Genomic DNA, 21,627 nt, shown 5'->3' on the forward strand with positions numbered 1-21,627 from the left:
ACTTTACCCATTATATTAGCTGTAAATCTGTATTACCTGCATCTCATAAATCATGAACAATGAAAGAAGCACAAATAACCTTTGCTCTCCCTCACACACTCAATCACACGCACACAGTACACATGCTTATGCATGTGCACGGCAAAGACAGAGACAAAGCTGTCGGACAGGTCAGGTAACGTGGTAATACCTCTTTAATGAGTCGGCACAACACAAAAGGTATTTCAAAATCACCTCAAGCTTACAGAAGCAACACAATCCGCTATGATAACAAAGGAACAGTAAACACTTCTAACCTTTCAGACCTGTCCAACTAGTTTGAGTGCTACACCGCAAATTAAATACCTGGGGTCTCATTTATAAACATGGTGCGCGTTTCCCCACGCGTCACAAAACCAGCATGAAGAAAAGTGTGTTTGCCTATTAGACTTTCGTCTTCAAATTGTATCTCGGGGTGGGGGATACCACTAGTTGAAGCTGTGATTTTGACAAGGGGTCTACAATCACAAATTGTTGTAATCATATAACTACTGCGGTGACCCCCGTGCGTAATGCTGCATGATGGCACTGCTGGCCCTGTAGGAGGACTACACCAATGGAAGAATCAGGAGAGAAAGAGGCTTCAGGGACCATGACGATGCTAATTTGCCGATTTAAATTCCCTAGATCTTGGATCTATTTACTGAATTGGGTCCAGTAGAGACGGCAAAGGGCCGGAACCGTGCCATTCCGGTCCAAATACAGGTCCTCGCCACTCTGGGGGTGACCTGCTGTTTCTAGAGGGAAATGGCAGACAGCTAAGTGTTTTATATAAATATGATATATAATCTTCAACTTTATTGCTAAGGCTTGTTTGGATATAATATATAGTTCTGTTAAATCTTATCATATAGGTCTGGTATATCGAAGCTATCAGGTTTCCCTACACTGTGCGAGAACAGGCCAAAATTATAATTCAATTCGCAGCAATGTCCGAGCGTCTGAGAAGTTTTTTGCTTTTTCCCCGCCAGTCGTCATGCTTCGGCGTAACAAAAGAACAACTGCCAGGGTCATTAACCTACTGATCAGCATTCATGAGGTGCTTTGGGCGTGTGTACAGGGCGGGATAAGAGGTTGATTCACGTACGCACACTTGTGGTTAATCTGTGATTTATGAAGGGAACATTGCTTACAGATGTGCCTACGCACGGTTTTATAAATCAGATTTTTTTTTGCGTACGCCATTTTTGGCTTTTGGGGCGTACGTACACTTTTAGGGATCATACGCACAGTTTTATAAATGAGACCCCTGGGCTACACAAGTGTGTGTGTGTGTTTAAGATTACAGTTACATAAGTAAACTAGAACTGCAAGCCGTTATGAATGGGGTTCAAGCCCACCTGGCGCAGGTCGCCCCCGGCCGACCGTGGAGGTGATGCAAGTCGGACCTGCACGCCCACGGACGGGATGCATGTTGCAGGTTGAGAGAAGAGTAGTTTGGAAAAATAATTGTAGCATATTTCATGATTTTGCCATAAAAGTCTCACCTAGTGCCTCCTCAAAACAGCGTCACATAGTGGCCAATCTGCTACTTATTTTGAAAACAGCCTCAGCGGACCATGGGGGGGACTACTGAGTTGAATTTTTTGCAAACAAACTTTCTAGGCGGAAATTGAATTGAAAGCTGAATTCAGGGAATGCCTGGATATGAGGTACTAGTTATATTTATGAGTTAATTATGAGTTAGGAGTTATAGGGCAAACCCCATTCTTATTGTTATAGCCCCCCCCCCCCGCTGGTGGATATGTGTTATTTTTCCTTTCCAAGTTACGTGTCACACTCTCTACCATCCCTAAAAGTTTCACTTGCATAACTTGTACGGTGTAGGCTGCAGTTCCACTTTTATATATGTAATAATAATAGCAACCCAAGCGATTTCAGAAGGGTTCCCTGCACTGCTGGTACTGGGATCCCAGCCCCCTCGGACTTGGACCCCTAATACCAGGCTGCATCTCCCCGTATCGATGAAAACTGGTTATACCAGGTCTGGCCTTGGAAGGAAGAGCACAATGAGGCTCACCCCATAACAGCTCCATTCTCAGCTCATTGTTGCAAAAGCATTCAAGACCTCCTGTTTGGTATTAACTAACAGCATCAGAAATGCCCTATATCACTGACTTTCTCCTTTTTCTCTCCCTGTCACGTCAGACGGACTCCGACTATGTGGGCAGCATAGCAGAGAGCATCAGGAAGAAGTGAGTGATTCTAGATTGCCTCCCACGGGGCACTTTCACTGTTCCATCACGTTGCTGTTCCCCTTGGTTTCATATGTTCTGTTAGCTGTTGTTTCTGACAGCAGCAAGCTTCTTGTGTCTTTCTTTCTACCTTTTTTAACTGGAAAGGTTTCCAAAGATAAATACATTAGTTACAGCAGTTTGAAGCAGCAGGATTGGACTGTATGTACGCATACACCAGTCTGTTATCAGTCTGTATCACAAAGCAGGGCTGCAGTTGAGAAGGGCCTCCCATCCCACACATTATACATCACAGATTCAGTTCCCCTGCTCATTCCGAGTGTCTTTTGTAGTCAGATGTGGGACATTTTCTTCATGAATCATCACTGCATAAGTAACTTCACCGAATTGGAAAATGTGATTTTTATGTGGCCCTTTAAAAGCAAAGTATAACCAAGGAGAGACGTTTCCATTTGTTTTGCATCTCTTCTCTTGTTAGATCGATACAGGGTCTAAATGGTTCTGAGCACATCACAGCACATATATAAAAGCTCCCCTAATCAATATTTTTATATTAACAATGAGTCAGATGAATATGTGTAATTGAAAGTGAATCCAACTAGCCAATTAGAAGGCTACCCAATGATTAGCCATCTGGATCTATCCATTTTGAGACAAAAACGGTCTCTTCCGAATCAAGAGTTTTATCTCCAGTAGCAGAACTAATCTGCGTCCATATTAACACGTCTGACATCGCATATCACCTGACCATTCACACACACTGGGTTTGTGCGTGCCGGTGTAAACAGGAAGCAGATTGTCTGACGTTACTCTGCGGTTGGAAATCATGGATGTAGGAGTTGAAAACACAGAAAATACTTTAGAGAAAGAACATCAGTGGTGAAAAGTAAGAGCAGGGAGGTATTAGCTTGGAGCGACGACAAGGTGGAACTGTTACTGAAAGGTATGTAAGCTACCTAACCGATAAAACTGACTGATGGGCAGCATCCTTTCCAAGGGTCTCCGTTTGTGTCCATCCAGACTACAAAGCAACAAAAATAGGGGCAGCAGTGTTCCCAAATGTCTCGCCGCAGTAGTGTGGACGCCAGGCGTAAAGGTGGCAACAGATACTCATTTTTAAAGGTCCCGTGGCATGATAATGTCACTTTATGAGGTTTTTTAACATTAATATGAGTTCCCCCAGCCTGCCTATGGTCCCCCAGTGGCTAGAAATGGCGATAGGTGTAAACCGAGCCCTGGGTATCCTGCTCTGCCTTTGAGAAAATGAAAGCTCAGATGAGCCGAACTGGAATCTTCTCCTTATGAGGTCATGAGGAGCAAGATTCCATATCTGAATAGCTACAGACACAGAAATGGCACATACTAAGGAACGCTCATTGTGGGACTGGCTCTAGTGGCTGTAATTCTGCACCAAGGCTGAATTTCTGGAAAGAGACTTCAGATACAGTATTACGGGACCACTAAGGCCTATATTAAAGCATCCAAAGAGCCCCTTGTCATGGGACCTTTAAACCAAAATGTAGCAGTGTGGATGTAGCCCAACAAAGCAGCAAGACCTGACAGTATCAGTGGGCAGGTCCTCAAACTGTGCACAGACCAACTAGCTATCTATATTCCCAGGATAAAGCCTGGTATCTGACTTTGTCCCTCCCCTTCCTCTCTCTGTGTGTTGCCGTTTTCAAAATGTGTTAACTACAGAAAACCTCAACAACCTTCGAGCTAGCAAACTACACACTGAAAATGTCAAGTTTTGAAGAAAGTGTGGTTGGTGCAACAAGGCAGGCCTGCTTGGTTCTTTCGGGGAAAGATTTACAAAGAATGTGTTTAGGGCATTTCCTCTCTAACTGGGATGTTTTGGGACCAATTGTTGGGATTGCTGTGGACGAAATACACACGGAGCTATACTCATAATAGCCAATGAGGTTTAAAATGTCCTTCGGGATGATTAAAGTATCTTGCTATCTATCTATCTAACCATGTATCCAGCTAATTTAAATAGCTCACGTTACTAATTTAATATTGTATGTGGTGTTTTCTTTCCGTCGCTGTGTCTGGAGCTTACCACTCCCCAGGACGATTGTTATTGGTTTAAAGAAATGCAAACAACCCAGAACTTTTCTTTTTCTGTCCCAGAAAGCATCTGTGGTGTAGCAAGACTCCACAGCACTGTGGAGATAGAGCTTGCAATGCGAGACTATACACACATGCTTCAAGAAGTCCACCATCATTCCTGTGTCATAGAAAACAAGACTAGTCTGCCTGAATGACTACCGCCCAGAGCCTCTGTAGTGATGTCATGCTTTGAACCACTGCTCTGCTCCTCACTACCCAGCACAGTGGACCTATCACAGTTTGCCTACAATAGCACACATCCTCCACACCGTCCTATCTCACCTTAAAAAGAAAGAAACCTATGTACACCTATATCGAATTACCACACCTTCCTCCGCTCTACCAACTGAGCTGTCTGGGCGCCCGGCATGTCTTTAAACCAATCACAATCGTCTTGGTTGGAGCTAAGCGCCGGACAAAGCCACAGTGCCTGTGCAAAATAGCCTCGGGAAGGAACTTGATTTGATGGAACGTGTACGTTCAAAAGTTGTTTTAATCATGCAACAGAAAACTCAGACTGGACAGATAGTCTAGCTAGCTGTCTGGATTTACCCTGCAGAGATCTGAGGAGCAGTTAACTAGAGTCCTAATAAAACCACCAAGTTTAGAACGCCAACACAAAGGAAGAGGAAGTGGACATCTGGCTGAAAAGAGGTGCATCTGGGTATTCCAGCAGCACCTGAGCAATCCCGGAAGTGGAACGCTGTGGACATAGACTAGATTGCATGTAAATACCAGGTGTGAATGGGCTCACAAAGCAAATTGTACTATCGCCTTCTGGCGTAGCAGTCAATGCTGTAATACCCAAGCTCAGGGAGCACCTGCAGAATTAGCACACATGTAACCTTTTTTGGGCACTTTTCCATTCGCGACTTTCTGCCACAATAGATTTGGGGCGATTTATTTACTAAGTACGCTGCTCGTCGAATGCTCCCCAAAACTGAATAAAGGAGGAAATGCGACTCAGCTACAACTGCAGCCTGCTCAACGTGCTAAGGCCAACCCAAGCTCGACAGGCATTAAGATATTTATGTCCAAGCCCGACACAGTTAAAATCAAATTTTGTTCTCGTACTAATGACACATGTACATTTGTTTGCGTGGAAAGCCCGCTTTTATTAAGCAACTGTAGGAAGGCATTCGGAAATGTCAACGGATGAGCCCATCAGCACACACAGGGGCGCACACAGGAAGACGGATGTTAGGGTAATATTAAAAATGTATTTTAATCACAAAAATGAACCTTTGCATCAAGTGAAACAGGCCCATTGACCGTCGGGCTCGGGTCGGGTATCCATCCTCTAATCAACACACATCAACTTCTCTCCTCAATCCGCCAAAAGCACAAGTCTTCAAAGCCAATTTGAAAGCTGCTTATAGAGCTCTTTTGTTTTAAGATGACAAGGTGTGCAAACTTTACTAGCCTTTAGTCTAACATCATTTATCTTTGATTATCAACAGAACACCAACAAGTGCTGATTTGGGATTTTCAGTTAGACATTCCCAAATGTGTCCTTTTGTTTCATGTCCCCATTAGATTCACTTGTGTATTTTATTCACACACTGAATGTACAGTAGAAATCATATCTACAGTACATATTCACAGGCCTGAAAGCTGTATTCCTTTGTGTGGCCCATGTCATTTCATTAATGCATGTTTAAATGTTTCAGAGCTGTGTAATGTATAACATGTTAGACATTAGCTAACCAGAATGGTTGAGCTCTAAGTGTTACTGTTTCTAATGCTGCATTCATGTCCTTATATCCTGATAGTTAAAAGCATAGTCCAGGCTCATCTGGAGTTCAGCACACCATGACAGAAGTCTGCGCTGACATATACATCCTTTTTGCATACTTTAGATGCAGTACACTAGATATGTTGTCACAAATAATAAATCTATTACCTAAGCGGGTCTTTTTGTTGGGTTTGAGGGTTAAAATTAGAATAGTGATCAAAAAAGTGTAATAAAATAGATTATTTTTTAAATCTTATTTTGAAGGAATATATCTTTTTGTTCATTGTGTCACCACGGAAATTGCATTCATTACGTAGGAGTCATCTTTCCCATATGATTTTAAATGCTGAGTTGTATTTTTCTGGAGAAGTCACTTAAGTTAACCAGTCATTTCTATGTAGTTTTTCTAGAGAGGTGCAGTCCGGGCTGTTGGAGGTCATCTCTCCTTCTCAGTATTACTACCCCGACTTCTCGGGCCTCAGAGAGACCTTTGGAGACTCCAAGGACAGAGTCAAGTACAGTCACCACTTCTGTTACTTTTCACTAAGATGCTAGAATTATAGCTTGTGTTAACGTTGAAATTTTGAGTTTTAGTCCCATTTATGTCATAATGTTTGTTGTATCCATGTATGAGTTGCTGTTGCAATGGGATCATTTACATTTACTCTCCTCTTCTTCCTAGAGAAGAAAGAGGGCATACATACAGTACAGTGTATGAATAGATATGAAAATTACAATTGTATTATAACTCAGCTGTGTGTGTGTGTGTGTGTGTGTGTGTGTGTGTGTGTGTGTGTGTGTGTGTGTGTGTGTGTGTGTGTGTGTGTGTGTGTGTGTGTGTGTGTGTGTGTGTGTGTGTGTGTGTGTGTGTGTGTGTGTGTGTGTGTGTGTGTGTGCGCACCTCTTCTGCCCTTAGATGGCGAACGAAGCAGAACCTGGACTACAGCTTCCTCATGCTCTATGCTCAGGACAAAGGAACATATTATGTTCAGGTAGGGTTCAAAGGTCCACAACTATTGATATACGGGTTCCCATCATGTATATACTTTATACTGTAGATGATTTATTTTTTTGGATGGTCCACCCAGATAGATTTGAAAAAATAATTAGTGACCATCTTGTGATGGTGAAATGGGGCCGGCGCCATTGCTCAGACCACACCCATCTATGATCTGGCCTTCACTTTGACCTCACACCTGTAGAGTTGTATGACTGCATGTTGCACAGGTGTGACCATATCAGGGTCTTACAATCTGCAGACAAAAAGACAGACAGACAGACCATTTTATGTAGTTATTTAGTTTTTGTGTTGAATTGCTAATTTTATATTCATACCCTCTCTAGTATTTATTTTGTTTTGTGTCAGCATTAGGGAAGTGTGTATATAAAATGTCTCTGACCAATCACTCAAACCAATCACTCAAACCAAAAAGTGGATTCTTACTGAAATAAGTTTTAAAGATGAGATTTGGGGTATTTGTGTTTTGCAGTTAGAGGACGATGTTGTTGCAAAGGCAGGCTACTTCAACGCCATGAAGACCTTCGCCAACCAACAACAGCAATGGCTCTACCTGGAGTTCTCCCAGCTGGGGTTTATAGGTGTGTGTGTGTGTGTGTGTGTGTGTGTGTGTGTGTGTGTGTGTGTGTGTGTGTGTGTGTGTGTGTGTGTGTGTGTGTGTGTGTGTGTGTGTGTGTGTGTGTGTGTGTGTGTGTGTGTGTGTGTGTGTGTGTGTGTGTGTGTGTGTGTGTGTGTGTGTGTGTGTGTGTGTGTGTGTGTGTGTGTGTGTGTGTGTAAAGTGGGAGATAATCCACGTAATGATCCCTGCTATTTTTAGTGCGTACTCAAAATAATGTGTGTGTGTGTGTGATCCTCCAGGAAAGATGTTTCAGAGCCGTGACCTCCCGATGATTGCAGAGTTCTTCCTGATGTTCCACAGAGACAAACCCATCGACTGGCTGCTGGATCACATCCTGTGGGTCAAAGTGTGCAACCCGGAGAAAGACGCAGTAAGTCCGCTGTGCCAAGAGGGGAATAACTAAGTGGATAATTTAGCACTTATGATCTATTTGCTTTGAGTGCTCAATCGACAAGCAGGCTGTGGCTGTGTATTGTGCTGATGTGTACTTGATTACCAGCGACAGTGCACATTACACAGGTGCTGCAGGCCAAAGCAGAGATCATCTAAGATTCAACCTAATCTTATCAGAGAAAAAAAACAAGAAACGTTTGTGTTAAAAACATATACGATACAGTGAACTGAAAACTACAAGCACATGAAAGATAAAAAAAAAGTGGGAACAATATAAAACACAACAATAAACTCTACAGTGTGAGTCTTAATTTGCATTTGCAGCTGGAATAAAGTGCTTTACTCTACTGTTTATGAAAGACAGTGTTGTACATTATATGAGAGGTGTGATGACAAATAAACTACTTAAGAAACCAACTTGCAAATAGATAGCAACATGTGCAAGACATGCACAAGACTACAACAAAGCAAACAGTATTTAAAGACTAGACTATATTTTGCACACTGTTGGAACACTGGAGCTCTTTAATTATTGATCTATATTGCCCGTTGTTAAATACAATACCAGTGTAATGAGATCTATACTTTAGTTTCAGTTTCTCTCCAGTATGCACTGCTGCGGTTTCATCAAAGAGGCGACCTGGCTGTCTGTGTCTGTGTAAGTCCCGCTGCTTTCGAGTGCCGCTCCTGTCACAGCGCGGAGCAGGCACACTTTGCTCCTCCTCCCACCTCTTGGGATTTGATGTTGTACTGTCAAGTAACTCAGCGGCGCCAGGCAAGCAAGCAGCCAGGCTCGGCAGCGGCCAGCAGCAGACACACACACACACGAGCAGGACAGAGACGGAGCAGAAGAATGGAAGAGAGGAAGAGGAGCGCGGTGTGGCTATATTTTCAGGTCGAAAAATGAAACAATGGCAAGCTGTATATACATGTCCATATGCTTGTATACAAGCATATGGACATTCTGTCCTGGGGTTTAACTTATTAATAGTCCAAAGTAAAAATCACAAAACCACTTAAAAGTCATGAGAATTCATTCAGATTTAGCAATTCAATGATCCATGTTAATTATTTGGTATCGGATCGAGTTGAGTTCATGACCTCCATGTTGTCTTCTCCAGAAAGACTGCAATAAACAGAAGGCGCAGCTCCGGCACAGGTACAAGCCATCCCTCTTCCAGCACGTGGGCCTCCACTCGTCTCTGTCGGGGAAGTTACAGCAACTGAAGGTGATTGCCGAACCTGTGTTCCTAACATGGCCGACTTTCACAGCTTTCACTTTCAGACATTCTGTGTGTGTGTGTGCGTGTGCAGGATAAGGACTTTGGCCAGCAGTCTCTGTTCCAGGCCCACAGTAACCCAGCTGCAGAGCTGAGCAGCAGCCTGAAGCATTACCAACAGCACAGCCTGGAGCGGGCCTACAGAGGACAGGACTTCTTCTGGGCACTGACACCCAGCCATGGGGACTACATCCTCTTCAACTTCACCCAGCCAATCCACATTTCCAGGTCAGTTTGACATTTGATATAATTCCCATCTTATGATCCATGAACAGAGTATAGAAGGGGTCTGAGATGAGGTTTCACTTTGTTCAACACACTGTTGTTGGCGACGCGATGATAATAATAATGTGTGAAAATGTACACAAGAAGGTGACACATGGGCAGCAGGACCTGTTCTATTCACTTCAATGTTTCAGGCAGCTGATCACGTCCGTTTTGGTGAGCCCAGAGGTGCCTTTTTAGAAGTAGCCTACATTTACGGTGTAAATAAATATTTTTACATCCGTTTCGGAGCGTGTACAAAAAGCCGCCTATCAGCAGTGATTGTAGAGTGCATGTCCGAGAATAGCGCGGACACGCGCTTCACACCGCGAGCGGGCACGCGCTCCACTCGGCAGAAAAGGGAGAAAGAAAAAAAGAGTCTGCCGCTGTCCAGAGCAATAAAATATTTCAGTCGGAACCGAAATGAGGAACCGAAATTTGCGTTATATTCCGGTCCGAATACTACCATTTGCGTACCCAACCCTAGTATGTATTTGTAACCAAAAAAAACATCTCCAACAACAAGCTAGCCTAAGTATTGAATTGAAATGGAGATTGCATGTGATAAAAGGCTATCAAAGCTGGTCAAGGTTAGCTGTGCCTTTCATGAGGATGGACATTGTGTTTTTTTTGTTATGGAAAGGGGGAAATAAAAGTAAAAAATAAGGAGAAACTTGGGGCGGCCTCTAGCTCAGTGGTTCCCAACCTGGGGTCCGGGCACCCCTCGGAGGCGGCAAAGATCACAGGGGGGGGCGCAAGTCTTTATCTGGTTTGAGGTTGAGGTAAAAACATGTTAAACAAATTATGATAATACACTAGAATATATAATGTATACAAAAGTCTGTATGAAAACTATATATTTTTGTTCTCGCTTAAAATTGTAGGCAGGCTACTGGACTACTAAGGCTACTTAGTAGTCCAAACCTCTGGGACCCCTTAACCTGGGACCCTTGCTGTCATCAGGTCAGCTGCTAGCTGCTATCATCCTCGATTTTCCTGCCGCCACGGCATCAATATTTTACGAATGAAACATGGCGGAGAAACATAAAAGTGTTGATAACTCCTCTGTATCAAAAAAGAAAGTAAGGCTCTATTTCGAGAGTTACCTCCACTTCGGTTTCGGGGGGGGGGCTCAGCTTTTCTTAGACATGAGTAGGGGGGGGGCGCCAAGGAAAAAAGGTTGGGAACCACTGCTCTAGCTCACCCAGTCAGAGCGTGCGCCCCATGTAGGCTGAGGCCTTTGCAGCGGCCCGGGTTCGAATCTGACCTGCGGCCCTTTGCTGCGTGTCATCCCCCATCTCTCTCCCACCTTTCCTGTCTATCCACTGTCACTCTGAAATAAAGGGAAAAAAGCCCCCCAAAAAAAATAATAATAAGGAGAAACTTGTTGTGAATAATGCCGTTTGGACTCCAAAGCAGAGAATGGAAACTGGTTGGTAAGTGAAAAAGGGGTTTATTCGAACAAAAAAAGTCTCAAGCAAGAGCGGGGGTGGCAGGGAGGTGGCCAGCAGGAGATGTCCTCGCAGGCAGAGTGGAAAAACGGGCGGGGGGGCCTCAGAAACAGGATTAGTAGCGTGGCTCACTTGTAGAGCTCGGTAAACAAGAACAATCACAGGTAAGTCGACGGGACAAGGGCAGAGATCAGAATCAAAAAATCCCTTCACTGGTAGGAAACCAGTGGACCAAGGAACGCAGAGCGCTATGACAGAATTATCTGGCAGAGGAGTGGAGTGAAGACCAGGCTTGTATGGAGAAAGTGATGAGGTGAATGGATACAGGTGACCCTCGTCAGCTGCCTGGAGAAGCCAGCCACGCCCCCTGCAGAGAGGAGAGGAGAAAATAAGGCCCCATTTACACGAAGGGAAGACGCAGATATTTTCCTGCGGTTTGGCCTCTCATTTACACGAAAACCCCGTTTTTATCATAGAAAACGATTATTTCTAAAAACTCCGGCCAAAGTGGAGATTTTGGAAATCTTCGTTTGCACGTTCGCATGTAAACTGAGACAGACGGAGGTTTAGGCAGCCGAGAGAGAGAAAGAGGACGTGATTGGTTGCTGTTGTTGCTATTGTCGGGATTCTGATTGGCTAACGTGGGCTTGAGCTTGTCGTTACACTGCCACCTACAGGTCTGGCATGCTCTTGACGGCATTGGCGGCATACCTACATGGGTACATATAAACAAACACTTTTTCTGAAAACGGAGAGGTTGAAATGTCCGTTTATGGAAATAGCCGTAAACGTAGCATAAGTCTGCAGCATTTTTGCACTTCCGGTTTCCTTGTCTGGAAGGTTTTCTGAATGGGTTTCTGGTTCCCACCCTGAAGCATCCCCTTCTGTATCCTCTAGCTTAAAATAAATGGGAGCATCATTTACTAAATGAACATCATGTTGTATTAAATAAACTAGTGATTGAGACCATAAACTCATAAGTGAGAAGTAGGCTCATTTTCTCATAGACTTCTATAGAAACAGACTTCTGTTTGGAGCCAGTGGAGTCACCTCCTGCTGGAAGTTAGAGTGAATTCAGCTTTTAAGGAGCTTCAACGTTGGCTTCACTGTTCAGACCTGGGAGGTTGCTGCTTGTAATCAATGGGGTCAGGACATTTCAACCATGGTGAAATTATAGAACAAACCCAGCCAAAGCTTCCCTGGGGAGGCGCCGGACGGTTGATTGCAAAGATACTGCAGGAGGGCAATTTGATTCAAAAATCTTCCTGCTTCTATGAGTCATAACTCAGTGAAATGTTAAGACACAGACATGAAACACCTGGATTTACCCTGCAGAGATCTGAGGAGCAGTTAACCAGAGTCCGCAGAAATCCACCGGAGTTTAGAACGCCAACACAAAGGAAGAGGAAGGTGACGGGCATCCAGCGGAATTTCCGTCGGGCAAAGGAGCAATCCCGGAAGTGGAGCATCGTTGGTATAGACTATATTCAGTGTGACTATCATTCTCTCTGATGTTCATCCAGAACAAACTTTTCTTCAGCATCACAGAAATCCAGTGATAGTTGTCAGTACATCCATGGGTCCACTGCAGACAGGAGCTGCTGACACATAATTTCGCACACTGGGATGGAGACACAGAGACTACAGGGACACTGATAGAACTAAAGACTGGGCTGAAAAGAGACCTGTAGCTGACATTACAGCAGCACATGGAATCATCAGTCTGGGCCCGACATGAGCCCTGCAGCAGCTGATGCCTACCGTGCTGTTTGTTAGGGGACAGTATCGGCAACAAGACTAGGCTACGCTGATGTCTGTCTATATAGAGCTCTTTACCTGGACACACACTAAACCATACCTGCCAACACTCCCATTTTTCTCCCAGTTTTTTAGCCCTATGTCCCTGACCCCTCCCGGTTTGTTATTTCTCCTGGGAAACTCCCGTAATTTGCATTGCCCAAACTCCTTTATAAATAACCAGACCGGTATGTTTGTCTAATGTTGACCAGTTGCCAGACCTTGTATGAAACGCATCCTATTAACACAATCCACACACCATATACAATTTTCAACCCGTTTGTCACCTCAACCTGGCAACCTATAACCCAGCAGTTGCGCAGTTGATCTCTGCGCAAGCTCAGTTCAGACCCGAGAGCGAGCCGATTTAAAAAAAAAAAAAAAAGGCAGGTGAAGGCGGTGTTCCCGCCAAAGAAATCGAAATAGGCCTATAGCTGTAAATTTCAACAGTGTTGGGCGCAACAATTTACATGCATGTTACCTAGTCATATCGACAACCTCCACGCGTTTTGAAAGGTGTGTCGCACTGATTTTAATGCGGGAAAAATGACATTACCCAGCACATTAAAACACAGCGGCACCATCGCGCAGAAGAGGCACATAAGGGCACACGGGCGAATTCCTCCTTCATCACAAAAGGCCAGACACTGAACTCACTTAACACTGTGTGTGTGTGTGTGTGTGTGTGTGTGTGTGTGTGTGTGTGTGTGTGTGTGTGTGTGTGTGTGTGTGTGTGTGTGTGTGTGTGTGTGTGTGTGTGTGTGTGTGTGTGTGTGTGTGTGTGTGTGTGTGTGTGTGTGTGTGTGTGTGTGTGTGTGTGTGTGTGTGTGTGTGTGTGTGTGTGTGTGTGTGTGTGTGTGTGTGTGTGTCACCTGCCCCGTGACATTGACGGGCTGTGATGACTGCCATTCACACACACTTTCTGTAGAATCCCTCCTCCTTAGACTAGACAACGTGACACACCTGGTAATTCCAATTTGATGCAGTATTTTAGCCCCAGAGCAGCCATAAAGTGTACACTATGTTGATCTGGCAGATCCCTGTGCTGTCTTCTTTACTGCAGGTACCTGTTTCGCAGCGGAAACATCGAGACCAGCGGAGACAAATTCACCAACACCACAGTGGAAGTGCTGCCCAGCAACGTGAGTAACCTGTGTGTGCGTGTTTGCGTGCACGCTTCCAACTCAACCCTGCGAGAGTTTATTAGGCGATGCTTTATCTGCTGTGCGCTCCGTCCAAAACATCCAAGCTCTGCTCACATGCTCTGATGCAGAGCGGTTTGCTTTGCTAGTATATGTCTTGTTGAGACAGATGAACCGTGTATGTAAAAGAATAAGAAGAAAGCTGTATTTTAAAGCCAGGGTTGTCCATTTGTAGTTATTCGAAACCTTGGAAACACTTTGAACTCAGCGTTCGGTCACCAACCAGCCAACCAAAAGTCCCACATTTATATCAATCGACCTGCTTTTAGCCTCACGGTTTGTCAAGCTTGTTCTTTGCTTGTATTTTTTTTATCATACTATTTAGGAATTATTTTATAACCGCTGAGAGTAAAATCTTTTTGTTATAGCGGGAACTGCAGCAGTTTTAATGACTTCTCAAAATGTGTGCAGTATGAAAAAAATGCAATACTGTGGCCGGGTTGGGTCAGTGGGTAGAGCAGGCGCACGTGTAGAGGTTTATGCCTTGACGCAGAGGTCCAGGGTACGAATACGACCTGTGACGATTTCCTGCATGTCTCTCTCCAAAGATTCTTCAAAGTAGCCACCCTTTGCTTTTTTTGATAACGCTGCAAACCCTTGGTGTTCTCTCAATGAGCTTCATGAGGTAGTCACCTGAAATGGTTTTCACTTCACAGGTGTGCTTTGTCAGGGTTAATTAGTGGAATTTTTTCCCTTATTAATAAAAAAGCAAAGGGTGGCTACTTTGAAGAATCTAAAATATAAGACATGTTTTCAGTTATTTCACACTTTTTTTGTTAAGTACATAATTCCATATGTGTTCATTCATAGTTTTGATGCCTTCAGTGAGAATCTACAATGTGAATAGTCATGAAAATAAAAAAGAAACGCATTGAATGAGAAGGTGTGTCCAAACTTTTGGCCTGTACTGTAGTTACCGTACTATTGCTCTTTAATAAAATCAAAGTATTTGTTATCCAATGACTCGATTAATCGATGGAATCATCGTAGAATACTTTATTACTAAAACATTAGATAGTCCCGATGATAAAGCTGGCCCAGCCATAGCCACACATGATTCCCTCCCCCCTCTCCCCCTCCAGTGAGAACCTAATGGAACAGGAGCACATATTTCCTCTCTTTTCATTACGTATTTAGAGCCAGCAAGACTTGTCTAAGCAGGCTAATTACATATTAGACACAGCATTGTAGGCTTGACGGTGTCATGAATGCTACAATTAGGCTTTTCACTTTGCCCCTAGCCCCAGGACAAAGAAAGCGTTCACACTGGCATTCCAAGTGGCTAACCCCAACATTTGCATAGGGCTTCCTAGCTCTGAAATGTTTTTCATATTCCATTTACCTTGGTGAAATGTCAAAAGGAAGGCATGAAAAAATAGGTGCCTCCGCCCAAGCCTAGTTGACATGGCAACAAAATATTGAATGATTCAGGATGGACACACCTTGTCCAGAAGTGTGGACTACAGAGGTCTAAGTAAAGCCCAGCAGTGTTTCATGTGTTGGCTGGGTGAGTGACCAAAGGGTTAGGGCAGAGCAATATAACGATATCTGAGACTAGATATCATCTTAGATTTTTAATATCATACTATCGTGATGTGACACAAGTGTTGTGTTTTCCTGGTTTTAAAGGCTGCATCACAGTAAAGTGATGTCATTTTCTGAACTTACCAGACTGTTGTAGCTGTTCTTTTATTTCCCTTTACCCACTGTTGTGGAAATTTCTTGTGCAGCAGGGTGTTTTGAGAGTGAAACAAATAAGAGAGTTGAGAAAAACCAAGTTTGGTCTTTGTATTTATTATGTATGCTTGCAAGCAGGAAACAATTTCACAGAGCTCATATAGTACAGTGTGGAAACGTCTTTCCCACGAGTACAAAATACAGTTGGTTTATATACACTTCAGAATGCAAGGCGTACCCATTCTTAGTAAACATGACTCAGCACTCCTAGCAGATAAATAACGGAGAAAATATTTGCTGGGCCGATTGCGGCTGACGTCTTCTCCTCAGCACACTATCTCCCCCAAGATGAAGTTCCTGTTTTATCTCTAACTGCCTTAAGAACAGAATGTTTTTCAGTGGACCTTTTTACATTTTGTCATTTCAGCATGACAGAATCAACTTCAAAAGAGACAAAAAAACAAAATGTCACATTTAAATGTAATTTTCCCATTACACCACTTAGTCATTATATCCACATTATTGATGATTATTTATCTAAACCCGGTGTCTGCAACCTTTTTGATATGAAGTGCCCTTTTCAAAATTTCTTGTTTATTAGTGTGCCATGTCAACATTAAGTTTAATTATGACATCACATCAAAATGTAATATCCAGGGAATCTGTAATTTTATTCCAAAGCAACATTTGATAACATTTATTTCTCATAATCAGGACCTTGTAATTATTATTATTGTATATTATTATGATTATGGAAACATGGTTTTAGTATGCAGCGTCCTGATTGGAGGAAAATGGGCTGACAAAAATATCACAGTCAAAGAGCCTGAAGCGAAAAGTTGTGGCAAAGCCCAGCTTTAATGATGAATGGACTGATAAGCAGGTCCTGTATGCCTCATTTTCAATGAAACGATGCTGTGGCAAAATAATAATAACACAACCAGCATCATTATCAAGAATGAAAAACACGAACACAACGATCGCGTCATTCACGTGCATATTAAGTAGCCTAACCACATGTATTTGTTTTGGTCTTATAATGCATCCATATTTACCGCTCCAGCGGAGAGGATGGTTTCTTCAGCCAGCTTAAGTTTATAAGAATTTGTCCAAATTTCAAGATTCCCTGCAAACTAAGCTAAACAGACTACAAACCGACAGCTTTTGTTTTAGCTTGTTTTGTAAAAATTTGCTATTTGCAGATTACAGTGTGTGTTTGCGTAAAACAGCGCAGTGGACAAGAGTGTACTGAGCAGACAGAGCAGATTGATATATCGCTTTCTACATGTTTATGCCGGTCTACACAGGTGAGTGCATTGATAAGTATTGGCTTTTAACTCACGAAGGTTTTAATGTAGCCTACTTACAGTACCAAGACTAGCGTTAGTTCATCTGCCCCAGCGGCCATTGGTAATCCTCTTTGTATTGTTCCCAGTCAGAGATATGAGTCAATCAAACTACCGTAAATAACAGGTCGCGCAACTTTGAACGTTGTAATTTGGCATGCGGATGAGAGAGTGCTTCAGCATTTCAACCATGATTTCAACACATCAATAACTCACATATTGCCAGCGTGCTATTGGTTAAGGTCCCGCGTGCCCATGGTGGCACGCTAGCCTAAGGTAGCCGACCCCTGATCTAAACTCTCATTGTGTTAATATTTTGTGAAAGCAGAAATTATCAACCCTACAATATTGCCGTGATATTTGATGTATATTGATATTTTTTTTTTTTTTTTTTTAATGGCCCAGCCCTAAGTCAGCTTATCTTCTCAACAGTTTAATACTACAAAGGCTTAATGATAAGTGTGAACGAGTCAGCACTGTAATGTGTGTGTGTGCCCAGTGTTGATTTCAGAGCGTTCTTATCTGAGCCCAGGTGGCTACAAGGTCAGGGAGAGGCTACACAGTCCATGCTGATGGCGAAAGTCCTGTTACTCCTCACCAATCGTATGTCGCAATAACCGTCGCAGGGTCTGACTGATCTTAAAGACTGTATCAACAGCAGCTGTGATGCTTGAGAAGTTAGATTTACAAACCCCGCTGAAAACGACATTAGGACTCCAGGACCATCATGAAATAAGATCGGAGGTATGCAGAGGTGTCAAGTAACGAAGTACAAATACTTTGTTACCTTAGTTAAAGGTCCCATGGCATGAAAAGTTCACTTTATGAGGTTTTTTAACATTAATATGCGTTCCCCAGCCTGCCTATGGTCCCCCAGTGGCTAGAAATGGTGATAGGTGTAAACCGAGCCCTGGGTATCCTGCTCTGCCTTTGAGAAAATGAAAGCTTGGATGGGCCGATCTGGAATCTTGCTCCTTATGAGGTCATAAGGAGCAAGGTGGCAGTTGGTCAAGACCACACCCCCACCCTCCACCTTGCCCCCCCTCTCTCCTCCTCAATAGCATTTAAAGCTACAGACACAGAAATGGCACATCTTAAGGAACGCTCATTGTGGGACTGGCTCTAGTGGCTGTCATTCTGCACCAAGGCTGAATTTCGGGAAAGAGACTTCAGATACAGTATTAGGGGACCACTAAGGTCTATATAAAATCATCCAAAGAGCACCATGTCATGGGACCTTTAAGTAGAAATGTTGGGTATCTATACTTTACTGGAGTAATTATTTTACAGCAGACTTTTTACTTCTACTCCTTACATTTTCACGCAATTATCTCTACTTTCTACTCCTTACATTTAAAAAATAGCCTCGTTAATCCTATTTCAGTTCGGCTTGTTTTCATTCCGGCTTGTCGTCGTTCAAAAAAACAAAAACCTATTCAGATAAATCGCGCCATCCGGAGAGACTGAATTTGATTGTGGTTGGATGAGAAGTATAAACATATACCATTCCGACACCCTATTGGTTTTTACGCGATCCATCACACCTGCACATGACACAAATCACAAATAGCAGACGTATGTAGCCTAGTACGAAGATGTCCGTGGCAGAGACTCAAGAGAACTCCAGCGAAATGTCCCAACCAAGCACCAGCGAGGAGGTTGGTAGCCAGGAAGACCAGCCAACCCTTTTACATCCCTGGCCGTACCTGGCAGAATTTTTCGAAATGGTTGGACATTAACATTATGGCCTTTTAGAAAAATATTTTTTTGGGGAGGTGGGGTAGTGCACTATAGGCCCCTGCCTAAGCTTTTGTCCTTAATGCCATTTTTCCCCCTTACATTACTATTACTTGTATACTTTAAGTAGTTTTGAAACCAGTACCTTTACACTTTTACTTGAGTAAAAAGCTTGAGTTGATACTTCAACTTCTACAGAAGTCTTTTTAAACCCTAGTATCTATACTTCTACCTGAGTAATGAATGTGAATACTTTTGACACCTCTGGAGGTATGTGACAGGTCTGAGTGGTCTCTACAGGGCAGTAGTCGTCACATTTTACACCATGATGATGCAAACTCAAAACTATGGTCAGTGTGCTAAACCCCCATGATTAAAGTTACCAGACGTTCTCCATCTTTTTTAGCCCAGGACCCTCACCAGATAGCGGGGGGCCACTCATTTCTGTCCCTTGGAATCATTTGACGTAGTACTAGTCTCTTATGTCTGGCTAGTGCACTAAGTGCAACTTGCATAATAGGTTTATCTTCATATTTATCAATACTAGTTAAGTAGTTGTACATTTTTATTCCCAACTTGTATATATTTTAAATATTTGTTCTTGTATTCTATCCTATTATTTCATGTATATTGTATCCTATTATTTCATGTATATATTATCTATGTGTGCTGTGTGTCTGATATTTTGCTGCTGTAACTGTAATTTCCCATTTTTGGGATCAATAAAAATCTATCTATCTATCAAGTCCACGTAGCGTTCTGGGATGGGAGAAAAACGTGTTCTGGTTTATTGGCATTTCTTTAAACCGATCACAATCGTCTCCTGGTCTGTCCTTTTTTGCCACTGTCCTCTTGTTGTTTCCAGCTGTCACTTCTGTCATTTGAACTTGTGCATCGCCTGTATAAGTAGAGAAATCACTGCATCGGTTCGCAGCTTCTGTCAATTCAGACAACAGTTGTCGGCCCATATTTAAGCTTAGTTAATTAGCAAGTTACAGACACGCTAAAAAAAAAAAGACTCAAAATGTTTACAACCGCACTATTGCGTCACGCAGACACCTGGTATAGCTAGCTATGGTCATGCTGTTGCTCATATTTGACTGCTTTGTGCTGCTACCTGCAGACTGCTGGGTGTCCTGGGTGGGTGTTGGGAGACAGATAAACACTCAGCTCAGTGGAAAGACAGTGAGTGATAGGCCCAGGTGGTTCTCTTGTCTAGTTTGTGTGTTAAACCTGCTGATATGTGTTGGGTTTTCTTCCTTCAGGCGTCAGCACGAGACAGACTAGCGACTGGCTCATCTTCTTCCTACAAAGCACCTGATGAGCACTTCATCACTATCGGTAAAAGCATCAAATCAATTCATAATGCAATAAAAACATGAATGAGTAAGTCGTCCCTGTGTGTGCCATCCATGTTTAAGTTGAACAGCTAACACACAGCAGGGTTCCTCTGATTTATCTGTTCCTTCAACCCGTCGTCGGAGAAACGGGACCCTAACAGGGTCGAGAGCTGGCTTCAGCTTCTGTCATAGCAGCTGATATATGAAGATGATGTGTACTATCTGTTATGTTTCTGTGCTGCACTGAAAGCAGATGTCCCTCTAAGACTCTAAATATACTTCACGTGTGGTGCTGTTAAAGGCCAAATGATTCGAACTTCGAAGGACAAACGTATGCATTTATGAAAGACTAGAACTTTCGAAACATTGTAAAGTAGATGTTGTTTGTGCTGTCAGCCTCACACGTGCACATGCAAACCGCCCTGTGCGTGCTCGCGTTTCAGGTGCGTTTGAGAACGGGGTCGCCGAGGGAGAAATTGAAGAAGCGCTGCAGCCCATCTCAGCGCTCCGCCTGGTGGTTCACTCTGACGCCGACGTCTGGGCTCTGCTCAGTGAGGTGTGTGTGTGTGTGTGTGTGTGTGTGTGTGTGTGTGTGTGTGTGTGTGTGTGTGTGTGTGTGTGTGTGTGTGTGTGTGTGTGTGTGTGTGTGTGTGTGTGTGTGTGTGTGTGTGTGTGCACTCTTGCAGCAGCTAAGGTTTGCTAACACTCACTCTTATTCCTCTGTCAGATACACATTGCAGTTTGAAGACCACAGAGAAGAGAAGAAACCCCCAACACACACACGTTGCCATGAGGCCCGGTGAATCTGCTGCTGCCCCCCCCCCCCCACTTGTATAGGGTTGGTTGTCCACCTGAATGGACGGTGAGAGGAAGAGGAGCCATGTGTACAGTGTTTGTTCTGCAATATTCATTATGAAGAGTTCTGATATTGATCGTGTGCCAGGTAGCTGTTTAAAGGCGCTCCATTATCAAAGAGTAAAACCGTGAGTAATTTATTACACTATTACTTTATATTTTGTTGTAACAAATAAAGAAATCCACCTCGCCTTTAGAGTATTTAATTTCCACTTTTACCTGCTTTACATGAAATCCAAGTACAAACAATGGTCTTCTCATGTTCCCTGTGCAGACACTGAACAGAAGAGGTCGCAACTCTCACGGTCTGGTGATCTGATACCGGGGGTTTAAATTCATGCATCAGAAGCATCAGGCTGACTTATTGCCAACAATTCATTTTTTCAACATACTTTTCTATGACTTCGTCGGCGGCAGGGAAATCGGGACTCACCCGGAAATGACGAGCGCAATGAGGTGACTAGAGTCTCTCAAAATCTGATGAAAATCTTTTAAACTGACCTTTGTTGAGCTGAAATGAAGACAGATTCAGCAACTGTATGGCCTATTTCTGATTTTTTTCTTTAG

At 43.3% G+C, this 21,627-nt stretch overlaps 1 protein-coding gene across 8 annotated transcripts in view; it reads left to right on the plus strand.

Annotated features, from left to right (window-relative positions):
• zgc:154054 (uncharacterized protein LOC777616 homolog) overlaps positions 1-21,261 on the plus strand; it is a 27,359-nt gene extending 6,098 nt beyond the window's left edge. For 3 of the 8 annotated variants that reach the window (XM_039814396.1, XM_039814398.1, XM_039814399.1), the window contains 12 exons: positions 2,188-2,234; positions 6,483-6,596; positions 6,998-7,073; positions 7,572-7,680; positions 7,958-8,088; positions 8,719-9,006; positions 9,233-9,340; positions 9,426-9,619; positions 13,967-14,045; positions 20,131-20,206; positions 20,649-20,761; positions 20,933-21,261. In XM_039814396.1, the coding sequence (XP_039670330.1) occupies positions 2,188-2,234; positions 6,483-6,596; positions 6,998-7,073; positions 7,572-7,680; positions 7,958-8,088; positions 8,719-9,006; positions 9,233-9,340; positions 9,426-9,619; positions 13,967-14,045; positions 20,131-20,206; positions 20,649-20,761; positions 20,933-20,950 (1,353 nt within the window). In that variant the 3' untranslated portion in view covers positions 20,951-21,261. The remainder of the gene's footprint in view (positions 1-2,187; positions 2,235-6,482; positions 6,597-6,997; positions 7,074-7,571; positions 7,681-7,957; positions 8,089-8,718; positions 9,007-9,232; positions 9,341-9,425; positions 9,620-13,966; positions 14,046-20,130; positions 20,207-20,648; positions 20,762-20,932) is intronic. The other 5 variants (XM_039814401.1, XM_039814403.1, XM_039814397.1 and 2 more) reach the window with 4 other exon arrangements.
• The last annotated feature ends 366 nt before the right edge of the window (positions 21,262-21,627 follow it).

Source organism: Perca fluviatilis, chromosome 10 (genome assembly GCF_010015445.1).
Source record: "Perca fluviatilis chromosome 10, GENO_Pfluv_1.0, whole genome shotgun sequence".
Taxonomy (NCBI): Eukaryota; Metazoa; Chordata; class Actinopteri; order Perciformes; family Percidae; genus Perca; species Perca fluviatilis.